Source organism: Rhinolophus sinicus, chromosome 15, assembly GCF_057876585.1.
Source record: "Rhinolophus sinicus isolate RSI-liver-muscle chromosome 15, RSI-T2T, whole genome shotgun sequence".
In the NCBI taxonomy this organism is placed as follows: Eukaryota; Metazoa; Chordata; class Mammalia; order Chiroptera; family Rhinolophidae; genus Rhinolophus; species Rhinolophus sinicus.
In genome coordinates this window covers 8,059,363-8,077,335 of record NC_142515.1, presented here as the reverse complement: position 1 = coordinate 8,077,335, position 17,973 = coordinate 8,059,363, and the positions used below count along the sequence as shown (strand labels likewise).

Here is a 17,973-nt window from a genome sequence, read left to right as displayed (position 1 = left end):
GTTAAATGAGTAATATGCTCATTCAGTGGAATCGATGCTAAGTCTGAAAAAGGGAAAGCTGGAACATTTTACCGTAACACAAATATAATGACAGAAATAATTTAATTGAAATGTGTATTAAACTGGTATGTGCAGGGCAGTGTCCTTCAAGAAACTAAAAATAATTATCCATCTGGGGGAAAAAAAAATCAGTCTTGACTACTAGCTCAACCGTACACAAAAAAATCAATTTCAGATTATTGAATTGTGAGAAGTAAAACTATAAAGTTCTCAGAAGAAAGCATAGGCACATCTTTGCATGGCCATAATTCAGGCAAAAGTTTCTTGAACAAGACACAGAAACACTAAATTAAAATTAGGAATTTCTGCTTATCAAAAGATACCACTGGGAATGAAAAGGGAAGGGAAGCAACAGTGGAAGAAGGCAACTATAAAACAGTTATGCAACAAAGAATAAAGAATGTATATCCAGAATGTATAAAGAATTACAAATAACAGACGCAGGCAACCCAATAGAGAAACAGGCAAAAGACCTGAACACTACAAATGGCCACTAGACATGACAAGACATCCAACATTATCAGCCAATAGCAAAATACAAAGGAAAACAATGCTACACACCTATTGGGATGGGAAGCAACTAGAACTGTCCTACGCTGCTGCTGGGACTATAAATTAGTACAATCACTTAAAAAATTACAGGAAGTATGAACTAAACCTGAACATTCACAAACCCTACGATCTGGCAATTCCACACCTAGGTCAATCCCAATCAGAAATGCATACATATGTTCACCAAAAGACATGTAAAAAAATAGACCAGACCTAGAAATGATCCATCCACACAAGGGGCATGGAAGTAATGAGAATGAACCAACACACAACCACATGGCTGAATCTCACAAACACCCTGCTGAGGGGACCAAGTCAGTCACAAAATAAGATACACTGAGTGATTCCATTTATGCCAAGTATACACACAGACAAGATTAGGCTATCACGGTTATCTCTGGGGGTGAGATAATAATCAAGGGGGGGCACGAAAGAGGCTCCGTTTCTCGATCGTGGTGCCGGTATGGTCACTGTGAAAACTTATCACACTGTACGCGTAAGAACGATGCACTTTCCTGTATATACCTCACACTTCAATAACAAGTTTACTTAAAAAAAAAAAAAAAAAAAAAACTTGTAGGGGAGAAAATTCACGCAAAATATCAACTGTACTTCTGAGATGGCACTTTTCATTTTTCCTAAGCCCCATGTTTCAGTTAGAACGAGCTGTGAGGAAGGCCCATTCTCACTACTTTCCTTCACTTCCGAGTTTGCTTCATGCAGATAGGTGCACATCAGTAAACTCACTGAGCACCTTTATTTGCCAATTAAATTTCTGGGCATGGGGGACCATGACACATAAGACACGGTTTGCTCAGGGAACTGACAAGCAGGGACCATGTCTGATCATGCTCTTCTTGCCTTGGCATCTAGCATGGTGTTTTATACAGAGTAAGCCCTCCGTACACACTGACTGATCACATAGACCTACAAACTACAGTGCAAGGAGAGCTGCAGATAAAAGCACTTAGAAATGACAAGAGTTCACAGAATCGGAGCGGCTACCTCCACCTTGAGCACGCAGGGAGCGGGCTGGGTGGGGATGAAGTGGAGAGACACAGAGAATGGCTTCCCTGAAGAACTGGTGCAGAGCTCGGTCTGGAAAGGAAGCCATGACTTACATATGCAGGTAAGGGAATGACCTTTCAGGCACGAGAGGCAGCACAAAGCGTGGAGGGGGGCAGATCAAGAGTACATGAAACGTGCCTGGCAGTCAGAGAACGGGGCTGTGTGAGAGAGAAGCAAACTTTCTTCTTCAGCAGGTCAGGGCAGAGTCGGATGTTAGTATTTTTCAAAAGCTCCAAAGATGACTGATGTTTATCAAGGGTTAGGAATCACATACTATATCAAGCTAAGTTCTCTATTTCACTGAAGAGACGAGCAGGATGGGAAAAATAAGGCACATGATTAAATATGCTTTTAACCCCTGGCAAACACTTACCTTTAATTAATATGCAAGTATTTAAGGATTCTCCAAAATCAGAAGTTAACTACACCTCCTCAAAAATCTGCTGAATAGTGCCATTTATATGCATTTCAATTCTTCAAACTCTCATTCATGTTGCTAAAATTAAAATGTGAGTTAATGCAAACTCTGGGCAAATTAACCAAACTGAGCTTCAATTGTCTCATCCGTGATGAGCAGCTTAGCACACAAGACCTTAAGGAACTGCTTTAGACTCTGATGTGGCAAAATTTAACATGTGACAATTTAGAAACAAGAATTTGTGATGAGCATGTGAATTTTTACCTCCCACCGCCAGTAGGAGGCATCAAAAATCCCTTAGTAAATTATTCTGTGGTTAATATTTTCTACTCACTGTATCTAATTCATTGGACACTTAACATCAAGAAAAATAGACACTGAATCAAAAACTGCAGTGTTTCATTCCATGATGTGGGTAACTGATGAGATCATTTGTATTTCTTTCAGACCAGCAGTAGCAAAGTCACTACCACATGTACCCAAATGCATCTCCCTGGGCTGCAAGACCAGTAAAATAACACTGGCTAATTTGTCTGGTCAGGAAACTTTGAAAAGCTGGGGAGCTTAGGGATTTCAGGAGCACATGATTTTGCGGATGCAGCTCTGCAGACTCCAGTTTTTTGTAGGTGCTTTTATAACTGTAGTGCCAATTGCCTTCTTTTAGGCAAACTCCTGCAGAATTCCAGGGGCGCTGTTTGACCACAGTCAAGCTGAGGCACTGAATTTAAGAATGATTAATCACAGATGAATTAGCCTTTTGTTTCTTTTCTGACATTTCTGAACCCCTTCTGCTGTTCCAACTATCTGATGTCTGGCCACGTCATGACACCAAAGCCGACTGCTTGAAATCACTGTTTACTTTGGCCTGCGTACAAGTCTGGATAAAGAGCTCAGTCAAAACACCTCCATCAGATCACAGAATGGCCTTACAGCAGCACTCTGGGAGACAGCATGGAGAAGAACTTTTTAAAATTCTACCTACTAGCACTTCTGTATACTCCAATTGTCACTTTCAAAGGAAACATAGTATTTTTTAAATGTATGGATAGGGGTCAAAATAGAGAATATTAACTAAGCTTTACATGAAAATATTAAACCGAAAGCATTAAAATTAATTTAAAAATGGTTTAGAAAACAAACCAAGTATATTTAAACAAAAAGCTCAATTTTAAAAAGTATATATAATAATGATATGTAAGTAAACTACATTAATATGTACTTAAGCTATATAATATGTGTATCAAATATAAACCAACAGCTTAGTTAAAAAAAAAAAGAAATACTAATTGTCAAGCAGAATAAAAAAAGGAAAACCTGTTCAGGTGTTCACCCTCTTCAGTGCCACGTGCTCCAGGAAGCAACTCCACCATCACACATCATACATCGTTGCCCTAAGATAATTCCATTCCCCTGGGCAGTGACTGGCTGAGGCACAGACAAGCGGCACAACTCCAACAAATGAAATGAGTGGTGTGGATTACGAGGCTTCTTGGTGAGGTTTTCCTTGATCTTAGAAAGAGATACAGGGGCGGCCAGATGGCTTAGTCAGTCAGAGGGGGAGCTCTCAACAACAAGGTTGCTGGTTCAATTCCTGCATGGGATGGTGGGCGGTGCCCCCTGCAACTAAGATTGAACAAGGCGACTAGACTTGGAGCTGAGCTGCGCCCTCCACAACTAGACTGAAGGACAACGACTTAGAGCTGATGGGCCCTGGAGAAAACAGTTTCCCAATATTCCCCAATAAGATTTATTAAAAAAAAAAAAAGAGAGAGGTACAGACCACTCCACACACACTGGAATAGCTACCATCAAAACAAACAAACAAAAAACAGCAAATACAGTGTTGGTGAGAATGTGGGAAAATAAGAACTTGTGTGCACTGTGTGGGGGGATGAGGACCTTTTGTTTAATGGGTACAGAGTTACAGTTTTGCAAGATGAAAAGAGTTCTGGAAATGAAGATGGTAAATTTTATGTGTATTTTACTACAATTAAAAATAATTTAAGGAAAGAGACACAGGAGAGGACAATTACTTCCTGACTCTAGACATTACTGAGGGCCCGTGATGCCCGAATGGGCAGCAACCACTTTGGAACTGTGAGAAGAGCAGACCAAGAGGACGAGCAGCCCCGAGGATGGCAGCCAGAAAACCGTACCACCCCTTCCCACTCCAGCAGGATGACTGCTCCAAGGAGAAACTTCTAAGTTGAAAGTATAATTTGCATTCATTTCAGCCGCTCCTGAGTCCCCGCATGATAGTGAGTACCAAGTCCAATTAAAGTGGCCACAATTATTGTAACAGTTAATGAAAGCAATAGCAAACATATCAAGGTAATTTCCTTTCATGAATGAAGATTTTCCAGCTCTCATTACATTCTTTTTGACTATCCTGTGCCTTACATCTAAGACCATGACCACATACCTGACTATGTAATGTTTACGTAATTCAGCCTTTATTTAACACACAAACACCCACGCGATAAATAGGAAAAGCAAAAGAATTCAGTAAAAATGCATTTTAGGGACTATGCTGCACAAGAACATAACTGCTATAAACTAGCAAGCCACGGAGCACTCTGAGAGGAGAATTAATTGCAACACATCCTTCTATGGAACTATAAAGACGACCACACGGCAATTTTCACCTTGCAGTGCTCACCATTAGCAAGACGAGCAAAATCAAACTTTGTCGTCATGTTAAGAAATGTCTTGTAGGATCAAGTCAGGGTATAAAATGAAATACCTTATAAAGATGAATTCTCATTAAGCCAAACGGCACATCTCTACGTATGACTGCATATGGAAAAGAAGTGACTTTGCCAAAATTCTCTCACCATGAGCCATCGGAAACTTCCCAGACCAGGTCGGCTCAACTCGGGACACGAGTCTGCAGAGCTCAACACAGAACGATTTCCATCTACATGGAAATCTCCGTCTAGTGATTTCTATCCCATCACCATGGGTTTCCGTCATCCATTTCTCAGAAAGAAGCCACCCCACAACTAGGTCGCTTGACACAACAATAATTTATAAGCCTCATGATTCTGAGTTGGCTACAGTTCAGGTAGGGGTCCTTCGCTGGGCTCAATCACGCAGCTGCATTCAGCTAGCAGCTTGGCTGGGGCCGAAACATCCAAGATGGCTGCAGGACTCCCAGGTGGCCTCTCTCTCCAGCAGGGTAACTGGACCTTTTACGTGATGGCCAGCTCCAAAGACAGAGGATGTGAAAGCTGCCAGCCCTCTTAAGGCCTGGACCTGAAGCTCCAGACAGCTACTTCCCTGCACCCTGTGAGTCAGTGCAAGTCACAAGGACAAGCCCACCCAGGGCAAGGGAAGCAGAACCTGTGTCTGGTGGATGGGACAGCACGCACATACAGAGTCAGAGGAAGTGACAATGGACACCTGGGAACTCATCTAGCCAACCCTGGTCCTCCCCACACAGACGCGTCATCTCAGCACACCTTTACCACAGCTCCTTACTCACTAAGAGAGCTGGTAACATAGCTCCTGTGTGTATCTCAGACCTGCTGTTACATAATCTGCTCTGTATCATACAATAAATAGATTTTATTGTGAAGATTGTAACTTACCTTGTCTAAAGGTACACAAGAAGACCCAAATGAAACACTACTCTGGTTTCAAGTACAGTCAGGGGTCCCCGGGTGCACTTGACCCGCTCTGCTGTCCTGTCATCACCCCCAGGACTAGGGCAGAGCCCACAGCTGCCCACTCACAATAGCAGTCCCAGGACCTAGTGTGCGCCACGTACTTAAGACACTGCTCCTTCTTAGTTATTAAAAATGCTATTTTAAAATACATTCCTTTTTTCTTTAATACCAGACAGAAAACACTTCTGTAAATTTTCCATGTATATTTTACATTGTGGCAAAAATATGCCATTATCAATGATTTAAACAGTTAGTTATGCTCTAAGGAAGATACATTTTAACTATTATTGTAGTTATATGCTAAATTTACCCTCACTGAATCTTAAAAATAAGAGCTATTATAACAGTGTGTTAATTTATTTTCTATGAGTTACCTTTTGTTGGTCTCTAGTTCTAGATAATCAACTTGCAGTGAGAAGTATTTACGCTTGGACCAACATCCATCTTACAATTTGAAAAGCACATTTTCTGATTGAAAATTCCCATTTTTATAAGCATTTGTGCTATTCTTTCATAACTGAGGGTTCTCATTTGCTCAAAATAAAATATCCTTAACTGAAATGAAAATATCTTTACTCCTCAGTTACCTAAAATGACTTATCTTGTGCTCGCTTCGGCAGCATATATACTAAAATGACTTATCTTCAGACATAATGCAATGAAAATAATTTTCTTAAACAATATAAAAATTAAAATCAACATGTTCTTGAAGACACAAAAGTGTTCAAACAACCATGCCTGGAAAATAATGGCTTTACAAAATTAATTTAATATTCAAATATTTTATCATTATCTCACAACTATGACAAAATCACTAACTATATGACAAAATTTCAGAACTGTCTCTCCCAAGATGACATAATTTGAATACAATATATTGGAAAATTTTTAAGTTTTGCTTGAATGGTTAAATCGAGTCCCCTCCCTTTCCACTCTGGGCTGTAACTTAATTTTATAGGTTTTAATACTGTTTCTTAATTCCCAACAGAATTAATTTTTGGGATTTGGAAATGAGAAACTGGGATTCCTAAAATCCTAAATTTTCTTAAAATACTTCCAATATTCTTATACTCTTTACTCATTAATATGGATGTCTTAAAAATTGGTTAATAAGAAAAATCAAGTACTTTCACTTATAGGGAATATTAAAACACTGGAAAATGTCAGCAAACATTAGTAGGTACTATTTTCAATAAGCTAATATTTGGATCTCTTAGCAGGTTAGCACTACACATGTTGAAAGCACAAGTTGAAATTAACAACTTATAAACTTGATTTGCTTCCAAAACTTATTTTTTGGAACACTACTCATATACTCTGTATATAAACTGATTAACACTTACTATATTTACATTATAATAGAATACTTATTATATTTACATTATTTACATTGTTCATAGCAGACAGGGCCACAACACACTCATAACATGGCTACAGCTACAAACAAGACCAACTGATTAGACTGTGACTCCACACTTCTTTTCCTGCCAATGTCGACTTTCTCCTTGTTTTCAACTTTATGTTGGTGGATTCCTTCAAACAGTAACATTTCTATGTTGATTATTAATTGTTGTGGGAGAATTATAATATGTTTCCCCAATTTCCTGACTTCTGCACTGATTTTTCTCAGAATTCATTTGAAAAAAACCCGTAAATTTACCCAGAACAGCTGAGATTCCTATATATTCAGTTAATTACTGCAGATGAACCTACATTAAACAAATATTAAGTGCCTATGTGTCAGGCACAATTCAAGGCAATGAACAAGTTTAAGACACATTTAAAAATAATTCATAATTTACATCAGAGATGTACAAGCAAGTTAAACATGAAATTATGAAAGTACTAATTTTTATAACTTGCATCTATAGCAGACACATGTGTGAAATCAACTTTACCTTATATTTCATCTTGGGACATGAATGAATGTAGAAACCCATATAATAATAGCTGAGTTGAGGTGCTTTTTCATGAAGTTGCCTAGTGAAAGCAATTTCTCTGCCAAAGAAGAATACATATGAAGATACAGTTAAATCTAGTTCCAATATTCAAAGTACTATATAATTTGGTGACAAATATTTGATAAAATTTAATACTAAACTATAAAAAATTCCAAGTGTTGAAAGAAAAACTATTTTAAAAATACTGTAAGATGATTTTTACTGAACAGACTCCAAAAAACTCTAAATTATTTTGAGCAAATGCATCTAAGTTCAGGTTTTATACTTTCTCGGGCATAGTAGTTGATCTAAAATTCAAATAGCATAAAATTAAAGAGATGTATTTAATATGGCTTCTTGTTGTTATTCATTGATCAGATCAGGTCACCTCACCACAGGCTTTACCCTCACACCGGGATGCTATCACTTAGATAAAACCCAATCTCCCTACCACACATGACCTCCAAGCCCTGCTCCATCTGCCCCCGCTCACCAACGCCACCCACCTTGCTGCCCTCCTTGTATAACACTACCCACATCCTACCCCATATCCTAGCCCATAAGACCTCCCTTCTCTCTATTCCAACCACCTCTGGGCATCAGACTTGCTTCCCCTTTACCTAGACATCTACCCTCAGGTCTTTACATAGCTGACTCCTCAAACGTCACCTGTTTGGAGAGGTCTTTCCTGACCACCTCATTCCTACCATGATTTTATTTTTGTCACAGCACAACCGAGTACCTAAAATTATGTTGTAGGTTTTCTAATTTACTGTCTGTTTTGACAATGCGGCAAACCCTGTCTGTCATATTTACCTCTATGAATGGTGCCAGGACACATAGATTGGGCTCAAGTAAATATCTGCTAAACAAATTACATTTCTAAAATTCATCTTTCAGAAAAAGGGGAAATAAATGCCATGCTCAACATCTCCAATTTATCTAATTCAAACCTTTTTTTAACCTGCAAACTAGATTATATAAAAATCTATACTGATTATAGATTAAAATGTAAACATCTATATTTATTAGATAATTGTTTAAGAAACTGAAGAAATGGAGGGAAAACTACTTGAACAGGTTTCACTGAACTACATCACAATCAGTAATGGAACTGGCAACTTGTAACCTCCTCTCCCCAGTTTGCTCTGACATGTTGCTCTCTTGGCTGCCTTTCCTCTTCTATAAGCTCAGGAACTCACAGTCTCAAGAGCACTGAAAGGCAGTGACAAGGCTGCAGCGTGGTGGCAACGACCCCACTTTTTCAGGCTCTTAGGCTCCTCTACTACTCCCTCAAAGCCCTCCAGCTCCAGAATTTTCAAAAGACATACCAAACAATAAGCAGAGCTCCTTCTAATTTTGCTGGGGATTATTTACTATCTCAAATGCAGTAGGATTTCTATGTCTCTTAGTTATTGAGACATGAAATGACATTTCATACATAGGATGGGATTCATTATATAGGAATAAATATTCTGAATATTCATCTGAGAAGTCTAGACAAATCCATAGTTACACACTATAAAGTGATAATACAAAAATAAAATAAGAAAATGGGAAAAATTTCGAAGTACTAACTGATTTTGGTACAAAGAAAATCTTTTCTGAAATAAATAGAATACACTTCTAAAGTTACAAAAATGTGAATGCTTCAAATTATCAGTTCCGATTTCAGTGATACCACCAAGAGTCATGAATATTTTTTATACTCTGCAACTTCTATAATTCAAAAATAGCCATATACAAAATAAATAAAATAATCTCAAAGTATATTTTACCATGATGTGAAAACATGACCACCAGAGAGACTGGGAAAAGTAAACAGAAAAATTGACACAATGACAGAGCGGGAGAAAAAGAGAGACCTCAGCTCCCAAACAGAAAAATTATTCTCAATCCTCCTTCCCCTCTTCTAACACATAGACACACAAACAAGCAGGAATAAAAATAGAAACAAGTATTTTTATGAAATAAGACCCCAATCTCTTTACAATCAGGATTATGCACCTACACATATTTGTGCTGTGTTGCATGTTTTTGCAGCTACGGACATAAAAGAGAAATCATCTTTTGATTAGGTCATAGAGTCAAGCAGAGTCAGGGACTCCCCAGTTCTGTTCTATACTATGTACTTTATATAACTGCTTATTTCTTCCAACAGACTCACAACGCTTTAATTTATTTTTACCAGATTCATTTACTCTTTATGAAAAAAATATATACAACTGTGATGACAAGAAATAATATAAATAACATTTAAGGAACATTAAGTGGTACTGACAGGTGACCTTAAACAAATGCATAAACTAAACAACAAAAGCATCCAATACATAAAATGACTTTTCATACACTAGACTAGATCGATACCTTAAAAAGCTGGGGAATTACCATCAGACATTGGCCTCAGTTCTAAAAGTGGTATGTCTAAGTACCAAAGTAAGATTACTACAATAGCAACAAATTATCAAATAGGATGTCTACTGTTATATAATGAAATACAATCAAATGAGGAACTACTGCAAGTTCTATATGACCCATTACAACTGTCCAAAGCAGGCTTACCGTAGTGCAGAGTAGACACCCAAAGACAGAAACGAATAATCTGGATCGTAGTACAAATATACAGATGATACACAGTGAGGAAGGATGTCAACCACCCCCACAGCAATGATCTTTCCATCGAGCCAATACTGCTGGTGAAAGGAGCCATAACCACAATCTGGTCCATTAGGGGGATTCTCTGCCTATGAAAAAGTAGACACACAAACATGAACAGTTGTCATTTTGTTCTTTATATTAAAAATCTTAATAATTAATCTATTGTACTTTTATTATACTCAGGTTAGCAAGTCCTAACATTTTCAAATTTCTTCTTTGTTGCCATCATCTTCTGCAGTCACACCCTGTAAAACTTTTTACTTGTAAAAACATTGACCAAACAAAAGAATGAGAAAAGAGAAGATTTTTTTCAACTTGTTTTAAAATCTGCCAGTAGGCAATTTTACAGGACAAATAAATATCACACTATGTTTTTCTGTTCCACTATGTTGAACATAATCACCTGTCTCAGAAACTAGACTGCTTTAACTACCGTGTTTCCCCGAAAATAAGACTGGGTCTTATATTAATTTTTGCTCCAAAAGATGCATTAGGGCTTTAGTTCAGGGGAAGTCATCCTGAAAAATCATGCTAAGGCTTATTTTCCGGTTAGGTCTTATTTTCGGGGAAACATGGTACATAATAAGAAATAAGTTTCTACATATTATGGAATTTTACAGAAACCATCTTTTAAAAAGCTCGTAGGAATGCAGCTCTCTGTCTTTAAAAATAATCATGCAGGAGAGCACCCACCACAGTGACACGGACACAGAGAAAAGCTGTCAGTTCATGATGTGTAAGGTTGGGCATGTCAAATGTCAGAAAACCTCCAAGTTCAAAGATGACTTTGAAATGAATCTAAATTCTTCCATGATTTCAGTTCAGTGCATTATTCTAGGTCATTAAATCTAATGTGTGTATGCATTCATTCATTTAAAAATGTGTTTATGAAGGACATAGTAAGTATGGACTAAGTATATCCTCAGTAAATAAGTAACCAATATATTCTGTTAACCCTAAATAGAAATCAATCCTACTTGTTGTACCAGCTTGAAATAGTTTAAAACTGTAATTAACCATCTCAGTTTCCAGTTTTCTTCATTTCTCTCATTCCCTGGACCTCCCATTGAATAACCTGCTTCCACTTACTTCACGGGTTTGCCTCCTGGGAGTCCATTCATGACCAATGAGTCCTACCACCAGCATCATTCCCATCTCTCAATTCGTGGGAAAGTCAGATGTCTTCCCTATCTGCACAGCACTTTGTATACATAGGGGCTGCCTTATAACTACTTAGGAAAGAATAAGCCATATAACTATCTACTCTGACCCTCATCATGTCACAGACGAGGAAACCTAAAATCCAGGAGTCAATTAAACAATACAATGCTCATGAAACTATGGAGTATTAAACCGACTCACAAACTGGCCTCCCAGCCCTCAGGCCAATGCTATTTTTATGTTACTGTAAGAAAATTAGCTAGTCAAACACATTTAAATAAACTCACTTTTTGCATTTCCCTAGTATATCCAAGTGAGTAAATAAATACAGCAACATAAAAAACAAAGTATTTCAATGCATGGTTTAAATAAATTTTTTTTCCTTAAAACTTGTTTGTTGTATTCCTTTTCTTTCCAATGTATTTTCTGATAAAATATGAATGATTTCCTTTTCTCCCCGTGTGGGGCCCTCACTGACCTAATTAAAAAAAAAAAAAAAAAAGATTTAAAAAATGGAAGACAATCCAAGTAAAGGCAGATAAGAAGCTATTTTCCTAAAAGTACATCTGGTTGATAATCATCTGCTATTCTTAATTTGGTTAGTAAGTCAATCAATACTTTCAAGTTTTTCATCAGGTACTCGGCAGCGGTGGGGAATGGGTTAGTGAACCTGTAACCGTGATTCTTTCAGCCTTCCTTGCAGATGGAGTAGCCAGAGCCCCCAGAGCACTCACCGTGGCTGGGAAATCTGGGGAAAACTTCAGTGCCTGCCATGTTTCCAACAGCACAAACTGAACTGATTTAACTAACGTGCTTGATGTTCGTCTCTGAACACACACACACCTGCTGAATCGTTTCTATCCTTCCACCTGCCATAAAACTGCCATAGTACGATTTCTTAACCTCAAACGCAATCCCTTAATTCAAATTATTTAACACTTAAAACATGGAAAGAATACAGGAGTTTGAGAGTAAAAGTAAAGGAGATGAAAACAGAAAAAAACGATTAAATCAGAAATCTGCAGAGCTCTTAGTATGGCTCCCCAATCGTTCAATAACCCCTGGAAACCCGGATTCACTGAATTTGTCATGCCATCTGCTTCAATGTGCTGTTACAGTATTTGGATACCTGTTGGTCACAAACGTGTTCATGAGTAGCAACTGGAAACTATCTTTATTGCAAAGTTATATATTTAACTGTCAGCTAACAGATTTGTCACCCTCACCCCACTAGGTCAGAAAGAGCCACATCTTACAACAGTCCCTGCATTTAATTCCAGGGGGCTCTGTCCCCAGGTTCTAGAGGCCCCTGCAAGTCACTGACTGGCTGCGTATTTATTACCTGGAGAATCCTACTTCAGTACTTGAGATTGTTGCATTGTTCTTCAACCTCTTAAAGCTGTTTAATTGCTAACACTTTTCAACTGTCACAAACACATAATTACAGGTTATGCAGGAAAATACACACACTTTTGGGAAAGGGAAAGTAACAGAGGTGCTGCCTCAGTGACGCAGGCATCACGTCAACCAGCAGCTCTCCAACTCCTTGGTCTCAAAACCCCTTTGCACTTAGAGAACTTACTGAGGACCCCAAAGAGCTTTTGCTTATTAGACTAAGTCTATGCATATTTATTGTTTCAGATATAAAAACTGAGATTAAAAATGTTAAACCCAATACATATTAACATTTTGTTTAAAAACAACTATTTCCAGAACCCCCCAAAAAATTTAGTGAGAAAAATGGCACTGATTTACATTTTTGCGAATCTCTTTATGGTATGGCTTAATAGAGGACAGCTGGACTCTAGTTACCTGCTTCTGCGTTTAATGTGTTACCATCATGTAGCCTCTGGAACACATCCCCATATATTCTTACAAGAGAATGAGCATGGAAAAGGCTAATAAAATAATTCTGACCTCAAGGATCCCTTGAAAAGACCTTGGGGACCACCGGGGATTTCAGGGCCACACGTGAAGACCACTCATACAACGTGTTTTTAAAATGTAACTACAAGAGTCCACAAACTGGAAGCTGCAGACAGAAAGGGAGCAGGTGACAGTGACTTGGGTCCAGGATTTGGAGTCAAAATACCTGGATTTGAGCCTTAACTCCACTGTACACTTTCTGGCTATTTTACCTGACCAAGACAATAATTTAACTTCTTTTAAAAGTATGAGTTCCTGCAATTTTTAAAACAAGAATCATACTACTATCTACCCTCAAAGGTCATTGTGAGAAGCAAATGACAATGTACAAATAAAAAAGCAGACTGTGAGCAAATTTGAGTCAGTTTTAGTTTTTAGTTTTAAGGGGGTCTGTATGTCTGTGAAATAACATCAGTAGCTCATTTAATAGCAGTTATTTAAACTAATAGCAGTTAGGTTTAATTTCCTCATACATAAGTCAGTGATTTGATTAGCAATATTTAATAATTTATCTTTCTCATGCCTGCAGTTTGTACAGTTTTGGATATGTGAAAGAATTAACAAGCAAAGTTATTTTTCAGGCGTTCCTCAATTTCACGGATTTAGCTGATAACAGGAAAAATATATTAAGCTCACCACTAGCTATACAAAGGAAAAAAAAGTCTTAAGTGTTGGGGAAGGATGGCTTGGCTTCCGTGATTAACGAGCTATGCAGTACAATCAATACCAGAGGCTCTATGTAGCGACGCCATCAATGTTAACAGGCCAATTCAGGCTTCTAGTCAAACTGCTCCCAAAATAAGTGTATATTTACTCTGATAAAGCTCACCTGTCTCCTGACCCACCTGCCTCCACTCACCTCAGCTATGCTTAAAACAAACACTGTAAAGACTCAAAGGAACAGGAAAGGGGGGAGTCAGGGGCTTTAAGACAGCAGAACCTGTGTTCTCCCTTCCAAGGCCTCCAAAAGTACCTCTCCCCAGTCACAGCTGTTCACACAAAAATTTACAATTAGACAACTGGTGTCCCCAATTTTTTTTTAACTATAGTTTATAGAGACCACCAAAGGTAATCATTTTAAGCATCTGATTAAAAATCTGCCTTGTTTTGGAGATCCAAGATGGCGGAGTAGAAACACACCATGCCTGCTTCCTTCTGTGAACACATTAACATCAGAACTAAATTATAGAACAATCAACCTGGAGAAGAGAACCATCTGAAGTCTGGCTGAACAGAAGTTTTGTAACTAAGGATACAAAGAAACCACATCAAGAATGGCAGGAGGGGCAGAGACGCGAAATGGCCTGGTCCCCAACCTCTGTGTGGTGGCTGAAAATAGAGGGATACCTCAACCACGGAGCTTCCCCCTGGAGGAGCGAAGGACCCCGTCCCATTCTAGGCTCCCCAGCGAGGAAGAGGAGCCCCCACAACATCTGGCTGTGACAAACAGTGGGAATTCCAACCATCCTAGTGAGATGGGAGGCTTCAGAAAGCCCAGACATACTCTTAAAGGGCCTATGCACACACTCACTTGTTGGCAGGCACTCAGCTTGGGCTCCAGCAGAGGGATGGTGACTCGAGGGGCGTCAGAGGCATACGAGGAGCAGACTGAGGTGTGTGGCTTTGAGGCCAGGGCTGGAGGACAGTCACCATTTCCCCTGTGGCCGCCAACTTTAATGTGTTGAGCCTGCCCCCTACACTTATGGCCAAATCTGAATCTGATTGGCCTAGTGAGTCCTGCTGACTCACTGGGACCCCGCCATACACAACTCCCCCAACGCTGGAGGCACTTTCTCCAGGAGCAGCCAGCCCCGCCTGAATTGTACTCTTTCTTGGAAAACTACAGGCAGGTGATGACTGGCCTTGGTGTGCTCCAAGACTTTTCCTGAGTAGCTCCTGGCTCAGCACTGACACCAAACCAGAATCTACATTAAACTGGTGAACACAAATCTTCTCAATCTGGTGACTCCCTGAGACCCTGCCTCACCCACGTCACATAACACACGAGGCTTTATCAGCAGCTGACCCTTAAGGGAGCCAGTAGGTGGCAGCAGGCCTCGGGATGTTCTGGCTTTTTGAGGAGCTACCCCATGCCGGGTACTGGTGGCAGGCCTCTTCTTCCCAGCCTTATCTCTGCGGCTCTCCAATTCAGGCCAGCTCTCTGATTCTCAGTGTTCTCCTGAATCAGTAAAGTTGTTCGAACTCCCTCCCCAAGTTTAGCAATTCAACCTTCTGCCCACCTCATCCCTCCACTGTACCTCTGAGACCTCCCTTCATTTCTACAGGACCTGGTTTGGGTAACAGCCATGCCCTCTTCCAAATTCTGGCCACTGGATATATCCTGATAGCCACCTGTGGGGGCTGAGCCCCAGAAAGTAGTTTACAGGCTCTCGGCCTCACGTGGAGGAGTGCTGGCTCGGGTAGTAGATGGCCGTCAGCTGTGGCTGATTTGCCATCAGCTGTAGCCAGTTAGCCAATTAGCCGCTAATATAACTGCTGTGGCAACGCTAGCAGGGAGAGAGAGAGAGAATGGGGGCTAGCAAGAAGATGGCGGCTGGGCTGGCAAGTGTGGATGGCGGTTTGCGGACAGTGTGGATCCAGCCTCCAGTGAGAGTATAGTGCCGCCAGAGAGAATATAGTGCTATGACTCCCCTACCTATGGCTCTGTGGGTGTTCCTTTTTGGCCTCACCATATCCTGTGTTCTTGTATGGGGAGCGGGAGCAGAGACCCCCCCGGGTCCCCCGCACGACAAATGGCGCAGCAAGCAGGGTCTCCCGCATGACAAATGGCGCAGCGAGCAGGGTCTCCCGCACGACACCACCTGAGCCACCCCAATGATATTTCATATGCTGACAGACTAAAGAGATGGTTAGATTCTCATGGTCCTTTTTATTTTTTTTATCCTGACAGTAAAGTGAATGCTACCACTTGCTACAAAGCCAGTGACTATGGTAGATCCCCACCCCTGCTCCCTGCAGCTTGCAATCAGTGCACATACATATACATATACATACACACACACACACACACACACACACACACACACACGGTCACATATTTATTTACCCATTCTATCACAGAGGTTCAAGTGAGAAGCAAAGGAGTTCCCAACTCCAAAACACGCTAGGAAAAATGTTTTACAAGCTATCAAAAAATTAATGGCTAACATTGTTTGATATTAAGAGTTAACTAGGTAGTATTTAAATATTAGCTAAACATATCTATTTCAATACACAATACTATCTCGGTGAATACTAAAACTGTGCAAACACTTATTCCACAACCGGGGACGGGACGTAGTATATATGCCAAGAGGCCAAGCTGAGTCAGATCTTTTCTACAACATTTTGGGAAATTAAAGAATAAAGAAAAAATGTATACACTTAGAAAAGAAAAAAAAGAAAAGAAAAACAGCTTTATAGAGGTATACTGCAATGACAAAATTCACCCATTTTAAGTGCAGAATTCTGTGATTTTTAGCAAATTTATGGAATTGTGAAACCATCATCACAATGCAATTTGGGAAATTTTTATCACCACCCCCCCAAAATTCCCACCAGCCCATTTGTAGTCAGTCCTCTATGTCTGCCTCTAATTACACGCAACCACCAATCTATTTCTGACTATAAATTTCCTCTTTTTGGATACCTCATATAAATGGAAACATACAATATGTGATCTCCTGTGTCTGGCTTCTTTCACCAAGCATAATATTTTAAGGTTTATCCACGTATCATAGTTTGTTCTTTTTTGTTGCCGAATGGTATTCCACTGGATGGATAGACCACAATTTGCTTATCCATTCATCAGTTGATGGACATTTGAATTATTTCGAGCTCTTGGCCATTATGAATAATGCTACTAAGAACATTCACACACAAGTCTTTGATTGGACAGATACTTCAATTTTGCTTGGGTATAGTCCCAGGAGAAGAATTTCTGGGTCATATAGTAACCTTATCTTTGATATTTTGAGTTCTATAAAACGGTGGCTATACCACTTTATATTCCTACCAGCAAGGTATGAGGGTTCCAATTTTTCCACATTTCGCCAACACTTGCTGTTGTCTTTTGATTACAGCCATTCTAGTGGTTTTTGGGGCAGTCTCTCATCGTGGTTTTAATTTGCATTTCCCTCCTGATGGTGAGCATCTTTTCATGTACTTACTAGCCACTTGTACGAGTATCTTCTCTGGTGAAATACATAATCAAATATTTGTCCCATTCTTAAGCAGTTTGTTTGTCTTATTATTTTTGAGCTATGAGTTCTTTTAGTCACAATTCTAATACCATTTTGATCAGAAATGATTCCAATCTTTTTCAGTTATTAAGATGCGTATAGTAATACAGCACATGCTATGTCTAAGTGAATGTGTTGTTGGGTATAGTGTTCAGTAGATGTCAACTAAGTAAAACCGTGTGATGGTGCTGTTCAAACCTTACATATGTTCCTTCTAATTTTCTAATTGTCCTATTAATTACAGAGAAGCTGTCCTAAAGTCTCTATAACTGTGGATTGCA

At 39.4% G+C, this 17,973-nt stretch overlaps 1 protein-coding gene across 14 annotated transcripts in view; it reads right to left on the bottom strand.

Annotated features, from left to right (window-relative positions):
• Nucleotides 1–17,973, bottom strand: part of ATE1 (arginyltransferase 1) — a 218,334-nt gene that overhangs the window by 151,977 nt on the left and 48,384 nt on the right. For all 14 annotated transcript variants that reach the window (XR_012498369.2, XR_012498368.2, XR_012498370.2 and 11 more), the window contains 2 exons: nucleotides 10,269–10,450; nucleotides 7,665–7,764 (listed from right to left, as the gene is read on the bottom strand). Coding sequence is in view for 7 of the 14 variants with exons in the window: in XM_019752925.3 (XP_019608484.3) it covers nucleotides 7,665–7,764; nucleotides 10,269–10,450 (282 nt within the window). In the remaining 7 variants the exon portion in view is untranslated. The remainder of the gene's footprint in view (nucleotides 1–7,664; nucleotides 7,765–10,268; nucleotides 10,451–17,973) is intronic.